Source organism: Cololabis saira, chromosome 5 (genome assembly GCF_033807715.1).
Source record: "Cololabis saira isolate AMF1-May2022 chromosome 5, fColSai1.1, whole genome shotgun sequence".
NCBI lineage: Eukaryota > Metazoa > Chordata > Actinopteri > Beloniformes > Belonidae > Cololabis > Cololabis saira.
Genome location: NC_084591.1, coordinates 32,819,683 through 32,846,889, shown reverse-complemented (window position 1 = coordinate 32,846,889; position 27,207 = coordinate 32,819,683). Strand labels below are relative to the sequence as shown.

At 44.5% G+C, this 27,207-nt stretch overlaps 2 protein-coding genes across 4 annotated transcripts; one reads left to right on the top strand and one right to left on the bottom strand.

The window, feature by feature from the left end:
- Positions 1-748: 748 nt before the first annotated feature.
- On the bottom strand, positions 749-18,623 carry cep152 (centrosomal protein 152). Of its 3 annotated transcripts, XM_061721612.1 has the most exons (27): positions 18,168-18,623; positions 17,524-17,620; positions 12,379-12,488; positions 12,226-12,286; positions 11,856-12,140; positions 11,062-11,221; positions 10,501-10,641; positions 10,057-10,196; positions 9,600-9,800; positions 9,343-9,490; positions 9,118-9,209; positions 8,843-9,003; positions 8,512-8,713; positions 8,225-8,326; positions 7,994-8,124; positions 7,773-7,901; positions 7,401-7,698; positions 7,040-7,300; positions 6,066-6,197; positions 5,381-5,989; positions 5,213-5,288; positions 4,533-4,700; positions 4,363-4,447; positions 3,373-3,449; positions 3,094-3,250; positions 2,902-3,005; positions 749-1,838 (listed from the first exon to the last, which is right to left on the bottom strand). In XM_061721612.1, the coding sequence occupies exons 2-27, from the start codon at positions 17,608-17,610 to the stop codon at positions 1,141-1,143; spliced, it is 4,815 nt and encodes a 1,604-aa protein (XP_061577596.1). In that variant the 5' UTR covers positions 17,611-17,620; positions 18,168-18,623; the 3' UTR covers positions 749-1,140. The 3 variants fall into 3 exon arrangements, with proteins under 3 accessions (XP_061577596.1, XP_061577598.1, XP_061577597.1); XM_061721614.1 differs by lacking the exons at positions 17,524-17,620; positions 18,168-18,623 and adding an exon at positions 14,001-14,062; XM_061721613.1 differs by lacking the exons at positions 17,524-17,620; positions 18,168-18,623 and adding an exon at positions 12,966-13,368.
- A 1,665-nt stretch (positions 18,624-20,288) lies between these two features.
- galk2 (galactokinase 2) lies at positions 20,289-25,586 on the top strand. Its single transcript, XM_061721611.1, has 10 exons — positions 20,289-20,646; positions 20,743-20,831; positions 21,374-21,497; positions 21,598-21,691; positions 21,784-21,930; positions 22,139-22,237; positions 22,325-22,477; positions 22,647-22,857; positions 23,041-23,242; positions 24,559-25,586. Exons 1-10 carry the CDS (start codon positions 20,597-20,599, stop codon positions 24,764-24,766), a joined length of 1,377 nt encoding a protein of 458 aa, XP_061577595.1. The 5' UTR covers positions 20,289-20,596; the 3' UTR covers positions 24,767-25,586.
- Positions 25,587-27,207: the final 1,621 nt, after the last annotated feature.

Below are 27,207 nucleotides of genomic sequence, written 5' to 3'. Positions count from 1 at the left end.
GACTAAACCCAGCAACAAATACTCCGCCAGGCTCATTGCTTTTTTTTTTAACATACAGTACAAACAGCGACAAAAGACGACATCAGTTACAATGATGTGTGTGTGTGTGTGTGTGTGTGTGTGTGTGTGTGTGTGTGTGTGTGTGTGTGTGTGTGTGTAAATAATATGATGAAAGTAGATAAATAAATTAGGAATATATAAATAAATTAGGAATATTAATTCAAGAATAAGTAAATGAATAAATAATTATCATATGGAGTGGTGTAGCACAATATAAATATAGCATAATAATATAGTAATATCCTAATATAACATAATAATTTTTATAATATTATAACATATAACAAAATGATATCACCATATTATAATATATAACAATATAATAATACTATATTTTAACATCCCATGAGATTTCATAACTTAATATAATAATATACATTTAAACAATATATCATGATAATGCCAAGAATAATTATTAAACAGGGAAGCGAGCAGGTTGCCCCCACCAGACTCCAGTTGCCCGACCGAAGCCCCAGCAAGAGGCAGGTAGGACGGCAGTGAAAGGAAACCCCCCCCTCCCTTTTTGATTTTAAGCATTTTTAAATATATATATCCAGGCTCATTGCTGATGTCTTTCCTCGTTGGCAGTGCATAAAGATCAGAAATCTGCTGACGGATGGAAGGATGGAGTTAAACTCTAATGACAAGAGTGTTTGAAATAAAATAGGATTTATTAAAATAATGTCAACACATGTATAAAAGCATTTATAATCTCTGCACAGCATATCTTACAAGTTTGGTGCAAAACAATCAACATAAAAACCCTCAAACCCCCCGAGAACCCGGGTGCTTGTTAGTGGGGCAGGAACGACAGCCCTCTGGGCGACTGGTCGCTCCGACCAGCACCCAGAACCAGAGGAACCTCCTCCCTGGATGAGCGGGTTCAACCAGACCTGAGACCTGGTCCTGGTTTGGGAGGCTCGTGACCCGCTAGTACCAAAACAAAACCAGACTGAGCAGCGGCTCTTTGCGTTCTTCTCCGGAGTTTGGGTTTATCTGCTCGACACCATGTAAACATCATACACCACATTAAAGGCACGAGTGAATAATCTGTCTCCAAGTGTTCTGACCCGGCTCACCTCACTTCTGCTGCAGGAACGGACTGTCAAAGCCGCTGTCCTGCTGGCGCTGCCTCAGCTCAGAGAACAAAGGCCTGGGACAAACGCGCTGCCGGCTCTCACACTCGGATCCAGGAGTGGGCTCTCTGTGAGCTCCGGGAAAGCTTCCCGTCTGAGCCCACTTCATGGGAACTTGGTTGTGAGCGGTCGGGTCCGACCCGTCTGTGACCAGACTGCCAAACTCTCCTGCAGATACAGAAAAGGGCCTCGCTGGTTCGACTCTCCTCTGGCCCGTGTCAGAGTCACAGCTAGACGTGGTCCAGTCAGGCCGGTTCTGATCCCTAACAGGAGCCTCCTGCACCACCAAGGCTTTGCCTCCAGCTCTGCTCGGATCACGTCCCCGCAGATGCAACTCCTTCCTGTTACCGGTCCCAGACACACTGATTAAATCCCTGTGGGGTTGAGAAGCGTGAAGAGAGGGTTTGTGAGGGGGAGTTGGGATGTGGGACGACTCTCCTAGGATCTCCTGAGACGCAGGAGAGTCCCGGTGGCTCAAAGGTTTAGTCCCGACTGCAACGGCTGGTTTCTGCCTGGAATCAGCAGAAGTCTCCCCCGGCCTGGAACCGGGAGGTCCGGTTAGCGCCGACAGGACCCTCCTGACAGCCGCGTCTCCACCCGGCGGACCGCCAGTGGCAGCAGTGGACACGGTCGTTGGACAGCCTGTCAAAGTAAAACACAAATGCACAGGGGCCTCATTTATAAAAGAGTGCGTAGGATTCATACTAAAAGTGTACGTGCGCTCAAAAGCCGAAAATGGTGTGAGCACAAAAAAAAAAATCCTGATTTATAAAACACTTGCACGCAATGTTCGCTTCATAAATCACAGTCCACCTGGAAGGTTGCGCACGTGAATTTGCCTCATATCCCGCCCTCTACACGCCCACTTTATACCTTGAATGGTCAATGCAAATTACTTGATGACTGTATTTCCATATGAATGAGCCTTCTGAGCATGCGCAGCGCCTGCCTGAATCTGATTTCTGGCCGCGGGAGCGCGCACAGCAGCTTGTTGAACGACAGCGCTAAAACGTCAGATTTTCAGATTATGAAGCTCAAGAATGAGATCAAGTCATATTTAGGAAGAAACAACTTTTCATTAACTGTATTTGGCCTTCAATCAACTTTTGCCAGGTGAAAATGCCTATTTTGTTTTGCTATGGTCCTTTAAAAGAGTAAAAAGCAATCCTGTGAGCTCTAGTGTTTATATTATGAATCTCAAGAATGAGATCAAATCATATTTAGGTAGAAACAACCTTTCATTAACTGTATTTGGCCTTCAATTTTTGGCAGGTAAAAAGACCCATTTTCAGGGGAGAAATCAGATTCTGGCAGGCTATCACCGGCACGGCGTGTCCTGCACCGCGGCTGCAGCAGCAGCACCAGAGTCCTGACTGACGCTGTGCTTCAAACACAGAGGGACACGATCAGCGCTATTATATCATAAGTATGACATGAATCTGGCTTCATTTCACCACCTCACCGTCTGCGTCGCCAGTTCCCCATATCTTCAAAATGTTCGTGCGCTAGGATCAAAGTTTGCGTAAAGATACGTACATTTTCCCGGTAGTTTTTTTTTTTTTTAATCCCAACCTTTGCGTAGAAGGTGGCGTGCCATCTTTCAAGCCCTGTTTTGTGCGAACGCAAGCTTTATAAATGAGGTCCCAGGTCATTGATATTTTGGCTGGGGATCTGCGGTGCAGCGGCTCAGTACAACAGGACTCACTCCGTGAAGCGCAACTCTTCCCAGATTTGCTTTTGAAGGGCGTCTCCAGCACTTTAGCCATGGCCGCCAGCTTGCTTGCAGCATTCATTATTTTCTTTTCAGCGCTGCAGAAGACACAAAAGATCAATACAGTAAGCTTGAGGAGCCGCGATGAAGCAAGCAAACAGTTTCGGGACAGTTCCTGTCTCTTGCCCTGTAATCTTCCCGCCGTCCTCCAGCAGCTCCTGCAGACAGGTCAAATAATAGCGCCGCATCTTCCTGGCAGTGTCCTGCCTCTCTCTCTGCACCTCCATGCGGATCGTTTCCGCTGCACGCTCCCGACTCTCCTGAAGGTAGCGCAACATGTCTCCTGAGGAAAAGAAAAGTACAACCAGGATCCGTTTCATCAATCTAACACAAAGAGGACACCTGGAGGACAAGTGCAAACGTGTAAAAGTCAGCAACACGCAGCTTTCAGTCACCAACACTGACCTCTGATGTTCTCCACCGTCGTCAGATACTGCTGCTTCATCTCCTCGAGGCCTTGACGAAGCTTCTGCTGCTCACAACTTACAAAAGGGAGGAACAACATTAAAGGGGACCTATTCTTGCATCTAATACCTATTTTAAACAGGCCTTGAATGTCTTAAAAACAAGCTTTTGATTGTTTTTGCTAAATAAATTAGAAATTCAGCCTCTGAGCTATGTCTTTATCATCCCATTCTCTAACCTCATTCTCTATGCTGGATTCTGAGTGGGCGGGGCTATGATAATGAGGCTCTGTGCTGACTGGCTGCCTGAATGACGCGATACACCGCTACGAAAAAATGAAGGAAGCTCCGGCCGGCGGAGTTAGTTGTGGGCGTGGTTTCACACATCGCTCCTGTCGTTACATAACGACAGGAGCAGAATCTGAACGGCTCGTAGAAGCCACATCAGACTAGATGGCTCATCCGGGCGGCTGTACAGACACTGCAGAATTTGGTTGCTTTCCTCCTTCTCTGAGTTGGCAGGCTGAGGGGAGACCACTTTATATATGTTAAAGCAAGAAAAAACGTGTTTTTCATAATAGGTCCCCTTTAAATTAAGTACTTAAATAAATCACGTGGCCCCAAACCACCACAAACTTGTTTAATCCTGCCGCAGACAAGATTATTAAATACGGTGGACGTCAAAATGCATCTGGTTGTCAGGAGTCATGTGACGTGGACCTGAGGTGCATTCATTCCTCCACGCACGGGTTAAGCTGAGGTCGGCTTTTTTTATCCACACGTCAGTTTAACGAGGTGCGTTAGGAGGCAGCGAGGTGAATGAACAGCAAGTTTCAAGGAGAATTCCTGCACAGGCGACGGACAGAAACAAAGGAGTGAACCGGCAGCTCACGTAAGATGGGAGGAGCTTATTTAGTCATCCAGCCGAGGGTCTGCACGGGTCTCAGGATGTTTATGGAACAGATTTCACATGGCGGTAAAAAGTGCTAACCTCGAGGTTTCCTTGGTTCTCTTCACTTCCTCCAGCTGCTGCAGATGTTGTTCTTCTGCCTTTCGTAAGCTGCTTTCATGCTCATCTACATGTCAGAGTGATCTCAGTCAGCAGGGATGAAGACGTTGATCACTGGATCTTGTTAAGTCCACTGGGAGACACGGCCCTACCTTTAAGATGCTGCATGGTGGTCTTGTGCTCGCGGATGCTGTGCTGAAGTTGGCGGCAGGCCTTCTCCAGATGTCTCTGCAGATCTTGGTTCTTCTTCTGCAGCTTACTCACAGTTACAGTGCACTCCTTCCTGCAACGAGACGGCTCTGTCCTCTGGGATGACGAGCCTGCACATATTGGACAATCGTGTCATTTCACTGCAAAAACTCAAAATCTTACCAGGAATATTTGTCTTATTTCTAGTTAAAATGTCGCATTTTTAGTCAAAAATCTCTTTACACTTAAAACAAGAGTCATTACCAGAAAAAATAACTTGTTATTTGACAATTTTCACCTGTTTCAAGTAAATTTTCACTTGAAATAAGTAGAAAAATCTGCCAGTGGGACAAGATTTATCTTCTCATTACAAGCAAAAAAATCTTGTTCCACTGGCAGATTTTTCTACTTATTTTAAGTGAAAATCTACTTGAAACAGGTGAAAATTGTTGTTGTTTCCAGTGATGGGTCTTGTTTTAGGTGTAATGAGATTTTTTTTTACCAAAAATGAGACATTTTAACTAGAAATAAGACAAATATTCTTGTTAAGATTTTGGGTTTTTGCAGTGTTTAACTGGGATTGACCCCGTTCTAGTTTCATGACATGAACAATGCAGCGTTGAAGAGTTGAGGACACGCTTACTTTGCATTTTGTTGATTTCTTTCTCGTGCTGTTCTACAGTTTCTTTTAAGACACGGCGTAGCTTCTCTTGACTCATCTGTGGGGGTGTAAATAAACTTAGATGTTTAGAATCTTACCAGGAACTTATTTTCCTCACATCCCAGAGTTCACCTTTCCAGAGCAGCTCACCTCCTCCCAGTCCCTGCTGGCCTCTGCTACAGCTCTGCTCACCAGATCTCTGCACGAGTTGTGGATGATGTGAGTAACTGTAGCCTCTGATGTGGAGCCGCTGGCTCTTCTGCCGTTTTCAGGAGCCCTGAGAAGCTGAGCGTGGACGTCTGCCAGCGCTGACCGAAGCTCTGCTACAAATCCATCTCTCAGCTGCCGGCTCTGGGCCGGCTCCCTCTCTGCGTGCTGGCGTCTCCACTCTTCCTCTCGCGCCTCCACCTGCAGGAGCAGCTCCGTCCTCTGGAGGGCGGCGTCGTCTCTGGCCTGCTGCACCGCCTGCTCCAGCTCTTTCCTCTGCTCTTGCAGCTTGGACTGGTGCGCCTGCTCTCTCCGGACCTGGAGCACGGAGATCTCCTGCTGCTTCTCTCTATTCCAGGCAGCTCTGGCTGCAGTCAGCTCGGCCTTCAGCAGGGCGGCCTGCTCCTTGGATGCTCGCTCTGACTGGCTCTTGAGAGCGACCAGCTCCTCCTGAAGCTCCTCCACTCCCGGAGCTCCAGAGCTGCGCTCTCTGAGTTGTCTGTTGTGCTTCTTGTCCCATTGCTCCTCCGCCTCCTCGAGGGCCCGCGACACCTGAAATATTTACATGAGGGTTCATAATCAGATAATACAACACGTTGACTCATCTTTTTGTTTTAAAGTGCCGCACCCGTTGTTGTACGAGCTCTTCTTGCAACTCTTCCCACTTCTCCCTTTCTGTTTGGAGAGAGCTTTGGTACTCTGGTAGCGAAGACAGATCCTCCACCCAGCGATTATAGGCCCGGGTCACCGCACCTTCCACCTGAAATACCACAACATTGATGTCCACTGCTTAGTAGATCATCGTAACGATCTGGACAAAGACTCTGGATTCATTACGGAGGTATGAAAGTGTATTGGGAGACAAGCTTTTATATTTATCCATATGGGTAAAAGACTGTTAAAGAGAACGTAAATGGAGATAATGACTAAGTTTATATGCAGTCAAAATTCAGGTTATTGCTAATATTCCTGTTACTGAAACATTCGGAATATTCCGTTTACATGCGTGAGCAAACAGGGTTATCCCTGTATACATGGTAATTAATCATTTGGGATATCGATCAAACCAGCGACGCGCGGAGAACATCATGACGCAATTAGCGTCATTTCCGCTTTTTCTTCCTGTATCCAAATTCAAAACAAATGCTGATTCGCGCAACTTTTCGCTCACCTTCTTGTAAATCTCACTATCCCGGTACTTTCTACCGTCTACAAATAACAAAATGTTCAATATCCTTCATTACATTTATGAAGTGATTAGTCTCCTCCTCACTCCAAAAGTGTGGCCTGGTCTTGCGTTTCTCCATGTTTATAAGAACTTCCTGGACTCAAAAGACCAAGATTCCTTGAGAAAAGAACATGCGCAGAAAACAAATTCATGTTCCGTTTGATGGGGATGTCCCGTTAGGCGTTTACATGACCGAATATTCGGGTTTTAAAAGGAGTAACCCAGGGGTCATATTCGGGTTATTCAAAGGGGTTATTGGTGTTTACATGACCGTGCAAATTCGGGTTATTGCCAATATTCGGGTTTTAAAAGGGTTATTGAGTGCATGTAAACGCAGTCATTGTAGCTGTACGGAGGATTGAGACTTTGCCGACCTGCCTGCCCATGTCCTCCAGGTGCTTCTCCTGTAACTCCCGCTGGAGCAGTTTCCTGGCCTCCTCCACAGCTTTGCTTCGCACTTTGTCAGCTTCCAGTTGCAGCTGCTGTTTCTGGGCAGAGAGCCTGGACTCCAGCTCTTCCGCAGAGATGCTCCTTCTGCCGGCTTCGGTCTCGTCTATTTGACAAGTCGCCTCAACCGTCTCTCTTTGTCTCTCTTTCTTAGCTTCCTCCACCCTCTGGGCCCACGTTTTTTCAGTCTGGAAAGATGTGGAGAGAGAAACAAGACAACAGTGAAATGTGGAGATGAAGCAGCGTAAAAATGATGAGACCAGACTTTTCTTTTTTAAGAAGTCAAACCTCCATCAGTTTCTCCTTCCATTGATCTTCGACTGAAGCTACACGAGACGTCACTTGATGCTGGAGTTCAGTCTCTTTCTCCGTAGACCAGACTGCTCTGAGCTGCTTGATGGCAGCTTGATGTTGTGCCTCAAGTTCGCTCCTCAACCTCTCCGCCGCTGTACTGCTCCCTCCATCCATCGCTGCCTCCTCCGTCTCTCTGGAGACCTTTTCTTCAAGCAAGCTCTTCTCCTTGCAGACAGATATGTAACACTCCTGCACAGCCAACATCTTATCGCTGATTTCCGACAACTGGTTTCTGTGAAGGAAGTAAAGAGCATCGTAAATGAGTCACAGAGCGTTGTCTGTCTGCAATAAGAAGGAAGCTCTTACGTCAGCTGCTGGACCTGCTGCTGGTGCAGTGCAGTCAGCTGCTGGACCTGAGCGTCGTGTTCCAGCGCCAGTTCTGTTCTGACTCGCTTCACCACATCGTCTCTGTACTGCTGATTAATTCGCTCAGATCTAAAAAAAAAAAAAAGCCGTCAAATATTCAGGTCAGACAACTTGACATGAAGTGGAGGAAGCAGCAAGCGTCTCCGGCTCGGTGCCGTTACCTCTGAGCTGCTTCCTGCTTTTCCTGGTCCAGCTCCTGGATCATCTCTCTCATCTTGCTGCACAGCTCAGAATTGGCCGACCTCAGCTTCTCCTCGTTCTGTTTCAGCTCCTTGTTCTTCTTCTCTAACAACTGTAGGTTGAAATGAAAACGACAAAAAAGAAAAACAGGTCTGATAATACACCCAAAATAATAAAATCAATAAAATAAAAGACAATAAATGATAACTAACCTCTGCTTGTTCCTGTAAGTGTTGTTTGTCCTCCTGGAGTCTCTTCAGCTCTTTATGAGAGTCGACAGTCAAATCCAAATGTTTCTGGCTCATCTCTTTGCTCTGTGGAGATACAATAAATATTTAAAAAAAGATCAATCACAACGCTGCATTTCAGCTTTGAAATCATTTACTCTGTATTTATACACTTGCCTCTGCTTATAACATGCTTTTTTAAATGTTTTTTATTCTATCAACCAGAAATTAAACAGTTAAATCTGGATCAAGGATTTTAAGCTATTCCTCACTGAATTGTTGAGTCTGGCTTCGTCCAACTGGATCTGCTGCTCGTCGAGTCGGGTCTGAAGCTGCTGGAGCTGCTCCTGCAGCCGACTGATCTTCTGCCGCTTCCCCTTCAAGCATCCCAGGCAGCGCTGCATCTCCAGTCGCAGGAGCCGCACCGCCTCCTCCTTGGGCAGCCGGGACTCCGGCAGGTGAGCCAGAGCAGGACTGACGAGGCAAAGAGAAACAAGTCACGCCGAGGGCTGTTGGTGGAAGTGAGCGGATCAAATCATAGTCGGAGGAGACGAGTAGAAGGGGGCAGAAGGATGTGGGAGGGTTAACACGACAGGAGCAAACCTCTGAAGCCTGCCGTTCTTCCTGTGCGTCTTCAAACCCAGATCCACGCAGGAGTCAGACAGATGGTTCTCCCAGTCACTGCTGTGGTCCAACGCAATAACGCCATTTTTCACAGCAGATTCATACAAAGTGATCTGCTCCTTCAGATCAGCCATGTCCTCCTAGGGAAGGTAAAATGAAGACGTTTCAGGTTTCAGCAGACTTTCCTTCAGCTACAACTGGCAATGTTTTGTGTTCTCTGGCAGAAAAACCCCCAAAACAACCGGAAAGCAAACCTGCAGGACTGAGTTCATGCTTTCGCCCAGCGCCCTGGCAGACTGAGTCTGTTGTAGTTTGATTTCCATTTCAGCCATCGCTTGAGCTGAATCTAAAGAACACGGACGACAGCAGCGATAAAGTTAACTGGAAGCAGGTAAAGTAAAATATGTGTGTAAATATCTGTCATGAGGCATCTGATTTGTACATATGGGCTTCAGTGCAACCGGAGGCATGTCACTCACTCGTGTGCAGCATCTTGGCACACTGCTGTTGAGTCTCCTCCAGGCGCTGGCTCAGTGCGTTGACGATTCGGGCTCTCTCCAGTTGCTCCTCCTCCCTCTGGTGCTCCAACAGCTTCACGTGTTCCCGTAATTTCTCACCAACACCAATCTTGAACAGAACCAAACCACAAGAATCAGATTACGACGAACATTTATCAAATCATACGCCGTGGACGGCACACTGACGGACGATTTTCCATTTCAGTAAAACCACAAACCTGTTCGCTTAACGACTGAGAGGTGGCGTCCAGCTTCTGCTGCAGGCCCAAGAGTGCAGCGTCGTGCTGCTCCTTGATGACGGCGAGATCCCTGTCGTGCTGCTCCCGCGCTCTGGACAGGATGTCGGAGCGGCGAAGCTCCAGCATCTGCTGCTTCATGGCGTCCACCGCAGCGTCTGCCACTCTCTGTTTCTTCATGTTCTGCAAGCAAAGTAAAACTAAGAATCCCTGCAAGAGGTTTAGGCCTAAAACAAGAGAATAAGAAAGTCTTTGGATGGACGACTCCATGTGTTTTAACTAACGGCTTTTACATGTAGTAGATAAACAGTAAATTATAGAAGTGATTAGTGGCTTCTCAGGAATACATTCAGATTTTACAAGCTTGTTCATTAGTTACAAACAATCGAATACATTTATCTTTAAATCATTTGGAGCCGACATGCAGTAAATCATTTACCTCCTGGTCTCTTTGACAGAGGGTCTGCACTTGCTGCTCCATCGCCTTCAGCTTGTTTTGCATTTGAACCTCTCTTTCCTTGGCTTCTTCAATCAGCTGACTTGATTCCTTTAGACTTAGCGCAAGGCCGTCCTTCTCATCTATTTAACGAACCAATGACATGTTTCCATGAACAGCACATTCACCAAGAAAAACAAACACGAGGAAACAGCCAGTACTGCCGAGTGTGTGCAGGTTGTTGAGCAGCCACAAGGGGGCAAATATTTCATCAAGTTAATACAAATATTTCATCAAGTTAATACATTCCTTGTGTTTTAAAAATCATTTTTTTTTGTATTTTCAGGGTTTTTTTCTCCAATAAATGGACACCACTTAATGAAACACCAATTGTAATGGATAAAAAGGCCAGCCTTCATTCTGAAGGGGAAAGTGTGTAAAACACACCTTTGACGATGGCGAACTGATGCTCCAGGTATCTCATGTTGCGTCGAGAGTCCTCCAGCTTTCGCTCCAAGTCTTCAATTTGTCTCTGTTGAGCTTTGTTCAAAATCTGCAGCTGCGCAAGTCGTTCCTTGTCAGCAGTTTCTGAAACACATACAAATATTTTACTTATTCATTTTTAAACCATCAAATTTATTTTTTTTATCTCTTATTCAAAGTTCACGAAGTCACTTCAAGCAATTGGTGGTAGGACCCACGTTTACACATGCAAGCTTAATGACTCCTGTTACTCGGCGGTAAACTGGTGCGATCTCATGATGTTAAATCCTAAACGGCAGGAAAAGTCCAGGGAGTAAAGTTGGGGATGATCCTCTAAAACCCCACTACACAGACGTTGCTCCTTTAATCATGATGATGTGATTTGTCTGTCCCGGTTTAAATGTCCCTTCGACGCAGATGACCAAAAGTCCCAAGAATGTTATTTTGAGACAGGGAAGAGCGCGTCACCTGAGCAACACTCAAGATATTAAAGGCCTTTAATCAACAAGAAAACTGGAGACTCACGTTGAGCAGAATCTAAGAATTCTCTCTGCAGATGCTCAAACGGGTCCGTCTGTTGACCTGCCTGCGAGCTGAACGCCTGGGGCAGAGGGGCGGGATGATGAGGGTGGTAGTGGGCCTGGTAAGGATTTACACCCCGGTCCTGTGGTCCAGAGTGCAGGTTCTGAAGGAAAAAACCCAGTATGTTACAGGTGAAAACCTTACTGGGTTCCACTATTAAAAAGTGCACACAATAAAACAACCTGCCAAAGAAAAATAGTTTCATTTCAAATCATTAAAAGAAGAAGGAAACACATGTAGGAATATGATATGAAATTCAATTCAATTCAACTTTATTTATATAGCGTCTAATACAACAGATGTTGTCTCTAGACGCTTTTCAAAGATCCAGAACATGAACATAAGCATAAACATAAGGCGGAAGCAGCAACAGGATGATCAGAAGGGGGGGGGGGGCGTCAGCAGCACACAGCAGACATCCACGTAGGCAGGTGGAAGCAGCAATGGGATGACCGGGGATGGGGGGGGGGGGGACCGGGAACGCAGGCCAGAACGCAGCTCCCGAGGCTCCGGCCTGCAAACATGCACAAAAAAGAGAAAAAAGGGGGGCCGGCACAAGAAACTACAGGAACGATGGATGGAAAGATGAATTAATTGGGATCACGGGTCAGAAAATATATATCAGTGTTTTGAAATTAACATCTAGCACGGGTTAGAGAGCCACATCTAGATTACAGTTGTCCTGAAATGAACACCAGGACTCTCCGATATTAGCAACGCTGAGACGAGTCACTTACTTGAAAAGCATTTCTGGTGTCTTGACCGCCGTTGCGCTGCTCTCTCTCGTACCCCCCGTCTCCATCGTGCCCCGTGTGGTGTGCAGCGCTCTCAGGGTACGGCTCAGAATCAAAGTCAGCAGAAAAGTCACTCGTCTCCACACATTTGCCCGTGCCCGTGTAACCGTCCCGTACAAACTGATCCCGGTCCCAGGTGTGAGGCCGTGGTTGAGCTTGAGGGCCAGCGTCTCCGTCCTCAGGGACATACTCATGGTGAATGCCTTGGTCGTAATCCTCTTCATAGTTCTTCAGAGAGGCACAAACCATATTGTTTTATCACCTTAGAAGTTCAGAAGTGAAAACCTACCATGAACAGCAGCTGTGTGTGTACCTGAGCGTGGGAGGTTGGTCCTCCATGATCAGGCCACTGGTTAGTCCACTTGGACTGTGGGCTAAGGAAATTAGGCAAAAATGGATTATTATATGTCAGTTGCCTTGCTTGTCAGAGTTGTCCACACCTGAGCCACTAACGTGCCAGTGTTACCTGCTGCCTGTGTTTTTATTGCTGCAGGTAGAGCACTCCAGCTCGGGGGAGGAGGAGTCTCTGCTGTCCTCCAGCATGTCATCGGGCAGGTCTGTGAGCAGCTGGTGCAGCTGCAGGGAAGCAGCACATGGAAATGAGTCAGCTGCGTTGCTCCGCAACAGCAGAAAATAAACAACATGGAAAGAGAGACAACAAATCACAGGCTGCGAGGAAGCAAACGCTTCAGGAAGGTTCATTGGTTTGTTGAAAACGGGATGCAAAACATAAAACTGAAATAGAGCAGTTATATTTATGTCTCCATACATTGTTCTGAAAACAGGATAAACAGTAATTTTGTTACATGTTGTATTTTTTTAAGCATCAATCCAAGTCTACAAGAAATCTATCAACAGCTTATAACAGAATGTGGTTAAGGTTTCTCAAATGAATTTTATGTTAATTATTAACTAGTTGTTAAAAAAAACATCAATCTAAAACTGACAAACAAGAATGCATTTTTTTAAACGCGTCCCCTTTGTGTCAGTTACTGACTGCAGGCTTCCTGTCCGCCCATGTGTGAGGAAACAAGCAGAGGCTGCCGGACTTACTTCCCACAGAGATCGCTGAATAGTCCTCAAATCCTCCACTGCTTCCACAACCAGAGGGCCCATATCAGCGCAGATAGATACACACTTAATACAGACTGAAGAGACGCCTCTGCTCCAGCCATGAAGCCGTCAGACCGTCACCAGCCCATCCTAATGCATTTGCAGAGATGACCCCCTGCTTGAAACATCCCAAATGTGTCTGGCATGTTGTCGGCTCCCTGTGGTATTGCAGCAGTTTGCTCCCAAAGAACTTCATTGTTTAAGGTTAACATATAGCGAGGTGAACTGGAGCAGAAACATCCAATTGTTCATGCCAAACAAGCTCCACTTGACCAGCCTGTGTGTAAAAACTAAGTTGTAATACAAAAATAAAACAAAGCAAAACTAAGTCTATACAAAGCACCATTCCGCTAAATCCTGAAACCCCTGATAAAGTCTTCAGCAAAACTTTCTTCAGTCTGATACAACTCAAGTGGGGTCACACACAGAGCCTGCAGGGCTGAGCTGGTTTCACTGTGACACACCTGGAAGGAGGCCTTTCCCTCGAGCCAATAATAGCTCACATGCATAGCAGAAACAGATTGTAGGCGTTAGCAAAGAAACACCATGTGGATGTGTAACTGGGGGAGGCTGGCGATGATTGTGAAATTCAAACAATGCACACTTCACTGCTTCCAGGACCGACACTTCAGAGCCAGAAGTCAGATAACAACCTAGCAACCCAGCATGTTTAACAGGCCCGAGCACTAAGAGCGATTAGTACACAACCAGCAGAATAATCCAGCACTTCTCCACTTGGATTATGGACTTTAAAAAGAAAAAAAAAGAGCAGAATTTGGGCTGGTCTGCTTGCATTGCCTGTTAGCAACACACGGTGTAATCCTGCATGTGCTAGTGTGATGGAGCATCTCCACATCTCAGATGCTGAAGCATCTGCAGTGAGTTTCCATACATATAAACAATTCCTCCTTGGGGTGATTAAAGTATTTTGATTAATTATACATGCTGTCTACTGAGAGAGCTCACCCGCATCACCTGCCACTGCTGCATGTGACATCATCAGCACGGTTGTTGCCAAGCAACAAACGCAATTCTCCAATGCAATCATTTCCACCTCTGGATATTCCAAACAAGTTTCTTTCTGCCGTACTTCCTGCTCTCAACGGTTTACCACCGTTTATTACCAGCGGTAAACGGGATCACCCCTGGCAACAGTATTGCCGGGGGAGGGAGGGAGGAGGGACTGACGGTGCTGATTTACAACTTTGTTTATGTTTGACAGGATCTTTCAGTCTATTAAGTCTATTACCCACAACTAAAGCTACAGTAGCACAAGTTGTGTATGCTGTGTGGTTGTCTATGTTGTGTAGCTGTGTAGGTGTCTAGTTGTATGTTGTGTAGGTTGTGTTGGTTGTCACCACCTTCAAATCCCGCCTTAAAACTCACCTCTTCAGACATGCATACTCACAATAATCTTGGGACTCAAATTACCTCACTTTTGCACTTTATTGTTGTTTTATGTATTGCACTTTGCTATGTTTTTAATTGATTGCCATGTTTTCATTGATTGTTTTATTGCCCTTTGTACGGCGACCTTGAGTGTCCTGAAAGGCGCTTATAAATACAATGTATTATTGTTATTATTATAGGTTGTGTATGTTGCGTAGTTGTGTTGTTGTGTAGGTGTGTAGTATCTTTGACAGGATGTGAAATTATCAAGTCTATTTCTCACAACTAAAGCAAGCTGTAGCACAAGTTATGCATGTTGTGTAGTTGTGTAAGTCGTTTAGGTGTGTATGTTGTGTAGGTGTGTGTTTACATGCGTACTCGTGTATGTGTGTTGTCATATAGTTGTGTATGTCGTGTAGGTGTGTTTGTTGTGTAGTTGTGTATGTCGTGTAGGTGTGTAGTTGTGTGTTTACATCTGTACTCATGTATGTGTTGTCATGTACAGGGTTCATACACATTTTAAACAACAAATTTCCATGACTTTTCCATGACTTGGCAGCAAGTTTCCATGACTATACATGACCTCTAAAACACCAATGTATGAATGAAATATAGGAATAAAACTATGTAAAAAGTCACGACAGTGGAGATCTAATGACAATTATGGTTTTATACAAAATAAACATTTGTTTAAACTAACACTGATATACGAGCACTATGTTGTAGTATATGTTTTATATTAATCTAATATACCTGTAATAACTGTTGGAGAATGTGGTCACTCGATCCGATCTGCATGATGCGCAAGATGCTCGGCACGTCACGCGTGAGACGAAATATTTATTGATCAATTTTAAAACTACCTTATAGGCTGTTATCACTAAATGTTATCATTAAGTGAGAAAAATAAATTCCATGACTTTTCCAAAACTTTTGGGGTGAACTTATTTTTCCAAAACTTTTCCAGGCCTTGAAAATGACGTTTTCAAATTCCATGACTTTTCCAGGTTTTTTCAAAACGTACAAACCCTGCATGTAGTTGTGTTTGTTGTGTAGGTGTGCACGTCGTGTAGGTGTGTATGTTGTGTAGGTGTGTATGTTGTGTAGGTGTGCACGTCGTGTAGGTGTGCACGTCGTGTAGGTGTGCACGTCGTGTAGGTGTCCACGTCGTGTAGGTGTGCACGTCGTGTAGGTGTGTATGTTGTGTAGGTGTGCACGTCGTGTAGGTGTCCACGTCGTGTAGGTGTGCACGTCGTGTAGGTGTGCACGTCGTGTAGGTGTCCACGTCGTGTAGGTGTGCACGTCGTGTAGGTGTGCACGTCGTGTAGCTGTGCATGTTGTGTAGGTGTGCACGTTGTGTAGGTGTGCACGTTGTGTAGGTGTGTATGTTGTGTAGGTGTGTATGTTGTGTAGGTGTGTATGTTGTGTAGGTGTGCATGTTGTGTAGGTGTGTATGTTGTGTAAGTTGTGTAAGTGTGCATGTTGTGTAAGTGTGTATGTCGTGTAGGTGTGCACGTCGTGTAGGTGTGCATGTTGTGTAAGTTGTGTAAGTGTGTATGTTGTGTAAGTGTGCATGTTGTGTAAGTGTGTATGTCGTGTAGGTGTGCATGTTGTGTAGGTGTGCACGTCGTGTAGGTGTGCATGTTGTGTAAGTTGTGTAAGTGTGCATGTTGTGTAGGTGTGCATGTTGTGTAGGTGTGCACGTCGTGTAGGTGTGCATGTTGTGTAAGTTGTGTAAGTGTGCATGTTGTGTAGGTGTGCATGTTGTGTAGGTGTGCATGTTGTGTAAGTTGTGTAAGTGTGCATGTTGTGTAGGTGTGCATGTTGTGTAGGTGTGTATGTTGTGTAGGTGTGTATGTTGTGTAGGTGTGTACGTTGTGTAGGTGTGCACGTTGTGTAGGTGTGCACGTCGTGTAGGTGTGTATGTTGTGTAGGTGTGCACGTTGTGTAGGTGTGCACGTTGTGTAGGTGTGTATGTTGTGTAGGTGTGTATGTTGTGTAGGTGTGCACGTTGTGTAGGTGTGTATGTTGTGTAGGTGTGTATGTTGTGTAGGTGTGCATGTTGTGTAGGTGTGCATGTTGTGTAAGTGTGTATGTTGTGTAGGTGTGCATGTTGTGTAAGTGTGTATGTTGTGTAGGTGTGCATGTTGTGTAGGTGTGCATGTTGTGTAGGTGTGTATGTTGTGCACGTCGTGTAGGTGTGCACGTTGTGTAGGTGTGCACGTTGTGTAGGTGTGCACGTTGTGTAGGTGTGCATGTTGTGTAAGTGTGTATGTTGTGTAGGTGTGCACGTTGTGTAGGTGTGCACGTTGTGTAGGTGTGCACGTTGTGTAGGTGTGCATGTTGTGTAGGTGTGCATGTTGTGTAAGTTGTGTAAGTGTGTACTTTGTGTAGGTGTGTACATTGTGTAGGTGTGCATGTTGTGTATGTTGTGTAGGTGTGTACATTGTGTAGGTGTGCATGTTGTGTAGGTGTGTACGTCGTGTAGGTGTGTATGTTGTGTAAGTTGTGTAAGTGTGTACTTTGTGTAGGTGTGTACATTGTGTAGGTGTGCATGTTGTGTAGGTGTGTACGTCGTGTAGGTGTGTATGTTGTGTAAGTTGTGTAAGTGTGTACTTTGTGTAGGTGTGTACATTGTGTAAGTGTGCATGTTGTGTAAGTGTGTATGTCGTGTAGGTGTGCACGTCGTGTAGGTGTGCACGTCGTGTAGGTGTGCACGTCGTGTAGGTGTGCACGTCGTGTAGGTGTGCACGTCGTGTAGGTGTGTATGTTGTGTAAGTGTGTATGTTGTGTAAGTGTGTATGTTGTGTAGGTGTGCATGTCGTGTAGGTGTGTATGTTGTGTAAGTGTGTATGTCGTGTAGGTGTGCATGTCGTGTAGGTGTGCACGTCGTGTAGGTGTGTACGTCGTGTAGGTGTGTACGTCGTGTAGGTGTGTATGTCGTGTAGGTGTGTATGTTGTGTAGGTGTGCACGTCGTGTAGGTGTGTATGTTGTGTAAGTGTGTATGTTGTGTAGGTGTGCATGTCGTGTAGGTGTGCACGTCGTGTAGGTGTGTATGTTGTGTAGGTGTGTATGTTGTGTAGGTGTGTATGTTGTGTAGGTGTGCACCTCTTGCTCCCTGGCATAGTCCTCTTGGTCGTATTCTTCTTCATCCTGCTGAGTTTGAAGAGCTGCAGCGTCAAAGTCTATAGACATGTTTCACGGTCTGACAAGAGAAGGACAACCAATCAAAACAGGAGCTGGATCCGTCTGATATCAGGAGTAATTGTATTGTTGTTACATCAGTCTACTCAGGTGTGAGATCACAGGTGAGAGAGATCACAGGTGTGAGAGATCACAGGTGAGAGAGATCACAGGTGAGAGAGATCACAGGTGTGAGGGATCACAGGTGTGAGAGATCACAGGTGAGAGAGATCACAGGTGTGAGGGATCACAGGTGTGAGGGATCACAGGAGAGAGAGATCACAGGAGAGAGAGATCACAGGTGAGTGAGATCACAGGTGAGTGAGATCACAGGTGAGAGAGGGATCACAGGTGAGGGAGATCACAGGTGAGGGAGATCACAGGTGAGAGAGAGATCACAGGTTAGAGATCACAGGTGAGAGAGATCACAGGTGTGAGGGATCACAGGTGTGAGGGATCACAGGAGAGAGAGATCACAGGAGAGAGAGATCACAGGTGAGGACCAAGGCGGGGCTTCCATCAACGTCCATCACTAACTTTACATGCCACTCGTCAACCGTATGTCTTACCTGTCGCAGAGAAGATCGGGCCGACGGTTTCCTTTGCTTAGCTGGTTCTCTTCACGTCTACTCGGCGTTAATGAACATTATTGCTGCCGTTTCCATAACAACGCAGGAACACCAGGTAGATAACTAATGTTGACTCCGGCATCGTTCAAGACAAACTACAGTCAACACATTTGATCTTAAGTTCAGTCAGTAATAGTTTAGCGACGTGGTAAACTTAGTAAAGCACAAAGCGGTCTCCGGACAGCTAACTAGCTGCAAAACGTCCCATTTAAACGAGCCGAGCTTTGAAAACTCGCGCCAAACAACCGCGTGCCCGCGCGCTGGAAAACCTCCGCTTTCTGACCAACCTAGCGCATCACAAACACCACAACTGCCGTTATTGTGCTAACACTTCATTATTCCTTTCCAATACAGTCTCACTAACTAAATATACCCGTCAGAAATGTGTTTATTGTTGCCAATCCCGGAAACAGGTTTCCGGCTCCGGCTAACCAGGTCTCCATAGAAACGGACCGCGGGGGCTTATGGGTAATGTAGTGTAGATATCAAGGTTGCCATCAAGAGAGAATCCTATTTTTATTTGATAAATTACCCTTTTTCTTCTCTTTATTGTTTTTCTTGTGGCAAGATTTTACCCTTATAACACATCTTATATTATTATTATTATTATTATTATTATTATTATTATTAATATTATGGGAAGAAGGAGAACATTCAATGAGAATATGTTACTTCATTCACTGGCGTTCCTATAGTTAGTTTTGTCATATCGACTACTTTTTACAGATGTCTAGGAAATGTCAATGTTTGACTAATATAAGTTTATGTTTATCATATTAAATAATACATTTGTGACATGTAAAATCTTAATATTTCTCTTTATTCTGCATTTTTTACTCCTTAAAAAATACTTGTATAATTATGGCTACAGCTTAATAAAGAAATCATTTTCAGGGATCGTTTCAATTATTCAAGTTAGTAAAATAACAAAAGGCATTTTGTGTGTTATTGATAATACGGATATTGACCAATCCTTTTAAGGGAACCTTTATGTGTACAATTGTTATGTTACAGTGTCTTTTTCCTCTTATGGATATTTTTTTTTTTAAAAGAGAAATAAAACATCCATCTTTCAGAACAAATATAAGTATATTTTAATAATCTGAAAACACTTCATCACTTATTTTGTTCTTCAACACATATTTCATCAGTCAGATTTTTTTTTTCTCACAAAACGTTATTAAAGATAAAGAACAAAAACAGTAGATATGCTCTGTTATAGATGTATAAATAAAACAAAAAATATACAGTAAACGTTATAACAATAGGAAGGATAAAAAACATACTTCAACAAAACAATAAATAAATAAAAATATATAAAACCAGCCAATAAGGAGAGAGGATACACAACAAAGGACAAATCTAGGTACAAATCTTACGCCTCATTAAACCACTTATCATAAATCGCAATTGTTTATATCACTATTTACAGAATATGTATATCTTAGGGATTGTATATATAATTTAAATTCAAATGAAAAACGAATAAAACGAGCAAACAATTTTGCAGCTCTACTTTTGTGTAAATGAAATTTACCAAACAAAATCAATACGTTTTAGATTAATTCAATCTGGCTATTTGTATGGGTAAAGCAAGTGATGATTTGAAGTTCACTTTATATTTGGTTTTACACAAAACGTAAGTGTATGCGTGCAATGATATAAAAAAAAGTTTGTGATTCTGATTCATTTTTACAAAACGAACACACATCTGGTACGTCTAAGAATTGAAATAGATGTCAGTTTGTCAAATATATATTGTGCAAAACCTTCTAATGCAATTCTTTGATTTTATTATTAACACAGAATTTAAATGAATCCAACACTTTGCCATAAAATACATCCGAAAATGTTATTCCAAAAAGCCATTCCTTTGGGGTTAATCATTCTCCTCTCGTGAAAATTATTACGATTATGTTTATTGATAGAGTTTCTCACATCGATTCCATTTATCATTAATAAGGGATCTATTCTGAAGAATTCTTGAAAATGTAGATGATTTTCTGACACTCCCAAGCTGCAGGTCAGCTGTCGACGGTGGCCCATGTGGGACATGTTTCGGTCACGCCCCCTGTTCTCTCCTGTCTTCCGCGTTCTGTCCTTATGTCCAGTGCATTGGTCCAGCGGTTTATCCGGATGTTTTTTTCCTCTTTTCGAGAGTCAGCTCATCCTTTAAACTCGTGCTTCATCAGCGCTAAGCGGAGTTTCACATCCGGAATCTCTCCGTGACAGTCACCTGACGGGAGCCTGGTCACGTGACAGACACCTGACGGGAGCCCGGTCACGTGACAATCACCTAACAGGAGCGGATCTCTCCTGTGAGACGTGGACTTGCACTAGTTGGGTCATTTATCTGTTCACTGGTCCAAATGGCCGCAGATCCTCCAAAGTTAAGGACGTGGATAGCTGCGAATGAAAGGTGAGTGAAATGTGCCGATGGTCGCGGAACTCAAGTGAAAGTCTCCACTTTGTTTTTTTTACCACATCTTACTTTTTTTTTTTTTGTCATTCGCAGGCTTAAAAAGTTGAAAAATGCTTTTGAAACAAAGTATGGAGAGTCTCCTCTCTTCTTCGCATATGCACCAGGAAGAGTGAATTTAATAGGTAATTAGTTCTATGTATTATTAGAGAGAGAGAGTGTGAGAGTGTGTGTGCTTTTGCTGATTGATCATGGAAATAAAAAGGAAAAAGTGTTATTTTGGTCATCACTGATATCATCTACTGACATTTGACGCAAGGAACCTTTATTGATCTTCACATAAAAATGTTTAAATGTCCATAATAAACTTCACTCTTGACTAAATAGAGCTGATTCAGCCCAACAAACCCAACACAGCACGCGCTGGCTTAACTGTTCAGAGAAGGTTTTGGGCCAGAAACAGCCGCTTAAATAAAAATATTACAGCTTTTTTGGACACGAAGAGGAGCAAGGAATCCTCACCCATGGCTGGAGTGTGTCACGCACGACACATGACCACAGACCAGGCAGTTTTTTTGTTTTACGAGTTATTTTTGGAAGCCAAAATTGAAATCAAGCTTATAGTTTGATGAATCATTCACCTCTAATATAAATATGAGCGCAACCTCAAAATGCTGCAAATGCTTCTGCCACCTCTGACATGAGTCATATTTGTCATATTTTCCAGGAGAGCACATTGATTACTGTGGCTACTCCGTGTTGCCGATGGCTATTGAACAGAATATCCTCGCGGCCGTGTCGGCGAACAGTTCAGGGGTCATCCAGCTGGCCAACACCAACCCTCAGTACCAGTAAGACACCTGCACTCACCCCCGTTGCTGCACTTTCATGCTTCTTTGTTCAAATGAGCTGAGAAGTTTGTACATCTCATTGTAATGTGCTGGTTTTCAGGGATTTCAAGGTGTCGTGCACAACAGAAATTGTCATCGACCGAGGAAATCCAAAGTGGTATAATTATTTCCTCTGCGGCGTCAAAGGTATTCAGGTGAGGACTTTTAGTCCCGGCATTGCTAAAAGAGAAAAAAACCACGCTATGATGTTTCAGGAGTTGTAAACCGGCGGGTTGTTTGTTCTCAGGAGCAGTTTGGGATCACCAGTTTAGCGGGGATGTGCTGTTTCGTGGACGGGACGGTCCCTCCGAGCTCTGGCCTGTCCAGCTCGAGTGCGCTGGTTTGTTGCTCTGGCCTCCTGACAGCGGAAGCAAACAAAAAGTCCCTCTCCAAGGTGAAATTCTTTTAATTGAACCAAATCATTTTTACTCCCCACACTGTTTCAGGACAGAGATAAAACTTAGGTAGCATGAGGATTTCTCAGATGACCTGAAACATCGAAACGAGCCCTGGAACGGTTTGACGTTCGTCCAGGAGTCAGCATGAAAGAGACCTTGATCCTTTGTGTCTGTCTCTGTTATTCCATGTGATCTTTCCTCCAGGTGGCTCTTGCAGAGATATGTGCCAAGTGTGAGCGCTACATTGGTACGGAGGGAGGAGGCATGGACCAGTCCATATCTTTCCTGGCAGAGCAGGGAACTGTAAGTAGCGCTGCAGAAGTTGTTGTTGTTGTCATGTTTCATGGTAATGGCACAAAGCTTAATAGTGTTTGTAAAACTGTCCGGCAGGCAAAGCTGATAGAGTTCCAGCCCCTGCGGGCCACTGACGTCAGGCTCCCCGATGGCGCCATGTTTGTGATCTCCAACTCCTGCGTCGAGATGAACAAGGCAGCTTCTTCTCACTACAACATCCGTGTGGTGGAGTGTCGCATCGCCACAAAGGTGCGGTGCTCCTACACGCAGGTTCTCGTACTGTTTGGTTTAGCCGTGTGTTTTGGGAGGTACGCTGCTTCATAGCCTCCACAAACGCTTCATCACTAAAAAAACGGCACATACGCCCTGAATTTCTGTCAAAGTTGATGCCAGATATCTTTGTAATTTGCAACACCAGATGTTGGCGCAGGCCCGTGGTGTGGACCCGAGCGGGCTGTTGAAGCTGTCGCAGGTTCAGACGGCGCTGAAAGCTTCCCTGGAGGAGATGCTGGCTCTGGTGGACGAGGTTCTCCATCCTGAGCCGTACACCCGGGAGGAGATCTGCAGGTTCCTGGGCGTCACCTCGGAGCAGTTTGCAACAGAACTGCTGAGCGCCAACACTCAGATCTGTGAGTAACACTTCCCCCCGTGTCTGACGCCAGTTATCTTGTGAAACCCTGCTTTTCTTCTCAAATCTGAAAGGCTTTGAACCGATGACGATATCAGGCATCTCGTGATGTACGATTATAAGATAAACCGATGCATAACTGATCATTGAAGTGAATTTAAATGGAGTACGTGTTCGCACACAGTGACACAGTTCAAGCTTCACCAGCGAGCCAAGCACGTGTACGGGGAGGCTGCGCGGGTGATGCGCTTCAAGAGCGTGTGTGACTCCGGACCTGCTGAGTCGGTCCAGCTGCTGGGGGAGCTGATGAACCGGAGCCACGCGAGCTGCAGAGACCTCTACGAGTGCAGCTGCCCTGAGCTGGACCAGCTGGTGGACATCTGCCTGTGAGTGCTGCACATCTCATTTCTACTGTCCTCCACCAGCTATTATCTGTCTTTATTGGTGGTTTGCAGTAAATCAGGACTGAACGAGCCACCAGGAGGCGCACTTGCAGGTGGTTCTGGATCATTTCAGCCAACATTGATTTTTTTCGCATCCCCGGAAGCTGCTTGATTTCCTCCTTTCATCCTGCACTGCATCATGGGATATGATGTCCAAATGTTTCCTGAATGACGTGACATGTCTTAGAGCAGTGCTTCTCAATCCTGGTCCTCGAGTACCACTGTCCTGCATGTTTTAGGTGTTTCCCTGCACCAACACACCTGATTCTAATTAAAGGTCCTCATTAGCTTGTCACCAAGGTCTGCACAGCTCTGTTGATGACACACGTACTTTTATCACGGTGTGCTGAAGCAGGATAGCATCTAAAACATGCAGGACAGTGGTACTCGAGGACCAGGATTGAGAAACACTGTCTTAGAGTCTATGCGTATGTTTTGTGTGTAATTAGCTTTGCCACGTCTCCATCTGGAGTCATAAAACCTGAGCAGCTTTTTAGACGTTAGTGCAGTGTAGACTCAGGAAACGTTAGTAAAAGTCTTTGGTTGGTCACATCAGAACAAGCGATGGAGGTAAGTCATAAAAAGACTAACTAGTCCTATGTTTCCAGCTGACCTGAACATGTCGCGGTGATGTTCACAACTCCTGATAACGCCCACTCACCTGGTGAGCTGCTGAGTCGTCCTTTGCGGTCACCATCTGGACCAAACTTGGTATTTTAACTCCACCGATGCAGTTTCTTCTGTGCTTAGTGATAACAAGCACATTTTAGTCTGCTTACCCTGGGCTAAACATGCTAAAGAGTTTTCGTCCTTTGTTAGGTGTTTATTATACTGTAAGTAAATACAACCTTGGATGAATAACTGCAGGTTACGTGTGAGTGAATAATCTATAATCTTCCAAGTATCTTGTAAAGCGCTCCACGACTCTTCCCAGACTGAAGGGCAGCAACAAAGGCTTTTCTGAGGTAATTGCTGATGTCGTTCCTGTTTGGCATTGGGTCGACACACCTGGCGGCTCCAGATTGGCAGACTGCTTTCCTGTGGTGTATCAATCATTTCGAGTGCAGGTGATCAGGTGATGGTGTATACACGTGGCTTATTTGATGATGTCGTGGACCTCAGGTTGTGTTTCTGAAACACGACACCTGTAAGAACCAGGTGATGATCGACGATAAGAACTGAAGGAGTGCTCACCGTTGTCACATGACTCTTCTCTAACGTCCAGACGTGAACCATAATGTTGCCGTTTTTCTTGGCAGGAAGTCGGGCGCCGTGGGTTCCCGGTTGACCGGGGCCGGTTGGGGCGGCTGTGCCGTCTCCATGGTTCCCACTGAGAAGGTTGAGTCCTTCCTGCAGTCCGTCAGAGAGGCGTACTACCTCCCCGACCCGCGCCGGGCGGCCATGGAGAAGCAGAGTTTGTTCGTCTCCAAGCCGGGAGGCGGAGCTGCAATCCTGCTGGCGGACTGAACCTCCCCGCCGTGTTGGATCACGTCACAAGATGCATCATGGCGGCTGTAAATTAATTCACTGGTGGGCTTAACTTTGTAATCAGTAGGTTTTTTATTGGGTCTCTTTAGGAAATGAATAAAATGTCCAGTTGGTATGGTCTAAAACTCAGCGGTCCTTTTCCGAGTCAGAACTAATACGGTTTTTGTGCCTAAATATTGTAGATTTTCTTCCCTTTTGTCACCAGAACAACAAGTTTCACACACGTTTCATGTTCTGCTGATCGGAGCAGGCACTGAGCTTTGGATCAGTCCTCACTGTTCTGGAAACATCAGAGGTGGAGCTGTCGTGGTCCGAGGCAGCGCCCGTGTACTAACCCTAACCCTCGGGGTTACCCGCGCGGGCAGTACTCGAGTTGTAAAAAAAAAATCAGGGGGGATGGTGGATTTTAGCATATGGGGACAGATAATTTGTGCTAATTACAAATAATATAATATATTACAAATAATAGCACTGACCAAAACACCTGCAGAAATACTACAGGAATGACATAGCAGCAGTTAAATGCAGCCTTCTGTAAGCTTTAAATATCCACTGGGCTTACATCAAATACATCAAAACACAACAATAAAAAACAGTTTTCTGAACTTATCAATATGACTCTGTCCTTCACAGGATAAGTAAAATGGATCACTGCAAAAACTCACAATCTTAATAAGAATATTTGTCTTATTTCTAGTTAAAATGTCTCATTTTAGTAAAAAAAATCTCATTACACTTAAAACAAGACTCCTCACTGGAAAAAACAACAATTTTCACCTGTTTCAAGTAGAATTTCACTTGAAATAAGTAGAAAAATCTGCCAGTGGAACAGGATTTCTTTGCTTGTAATAAGAAGATAAATCTTGTCCCACTGGCAGATTTTTCTACTTATTTCAAGTGAAAATTTACTTGAAACAGGTGAAAATTGTCAAATAAGTTATTTTTCTGGTGAGAACTCTAAATGTTGAAATAGCAGTAAAACCACATTCATTGATGAAATGACATAAGGGATGGAAAGGGGGGATGGCAGTTTTACTGGGAGGATGATTTTGACCGTTTTTATTTCACAGGGGGATGCCATCCCCCCTCAACTCGAGTACTGCGTGCGGGTCAGCAAGACTTCCCACCGAAACATATCCAATATCTGACATTTGCAAGAAAAGTCTTTTTGTTTTAGTGTAATCATATTTGGAGTTTGATCGATAATCTTTGAGCAACTGAAGAATTAAAAATGAAGCTTTTTCTTCAAGAAGATGTCTGATTTCAGCCACGCGTCCCATTGCCGTACATCTGTGAATAATTCAGGCCGATAAATGATGATATTAAGATGCAGACACGAGACCCGTCACCTCCAGCACCACCTTGATGTTTCAGAATAAAATGGATCATTTATTTTGTACAGTGAGAAGAAAGTTTTGACTCATTTTTTTATAGACGGATCTCTATGTGGTTTTTGGATACTTTTATTCTGTAATTTCTGTTTGATATAAATTGTTGCTCTTGACAGTAAAGGAAATGTCTCAACTCTTGAATTTGGATTTGGAATGGATTTGTGCAACTGTTTCAGCAAAAATGTTTGATGCATCATTCTTCCATGCAGACGGGTTAGGAAAAGGCTAATTATCAAAAATTAAGCATACAAAAAAAAGGAAAAATTATATAATGCATGATAATACGACGGAAAACCAAGGTGTGTCTGATACCAGCGTTTAATCACATCTTAACAGTTAAAATAAATGTAACGATATGTTCAAACTATCTTTAAACAGCATCTGCTTGTGGTTGAAGGAGATTATATGTTGGTATCAAATACTACTGAGAGGCATTTAGACTTCATGGGGCAGCTTATTCAGTCCCCCATGATAAACTTGCCGTTATGCATGTTCAAGCGAAACATCAGAAAACCCTCATCAATGCAAATTCTGATTTGAATACCTTTTCTGTATTTAATACCGTGCACACGCTCAAACTGTGTAAATTGATTCCTGTCAATCATAAAACGTTGGTATATTCCAGATTTGGGTGGGAAGAAGGACAAAGGTCAGTAACGATAGTGTTATCTGAACGATGGCGTGCCTCTTCATGCTCGGGTTGTGATCTTGTCACAGACAACAGCCGGCTGCTCTTCACAAAAAAATAAACTCAAATACAGGAATCAGATGATGGATCGGGACGAGTGAAGGAAGAGAGTGAGGAGTTGGGGGCAGTAAAGGTCTGGGTTTGCAGGACAGTTGAAACTGACCACCTAAAAAAATGTTCAGATAAACATGTACGACCACAAGAAGTCTAGATGTTGAAGACTTTTGGTCAACTAAAACCTCTTTAAATGCAGAGGCGTGACGATGACAACAGTGGGCTGTGTGCCGGCGGCACCGAACGCCTCAGGATTTTGTGGCCCTAATACGATCTCCCTGTATCAC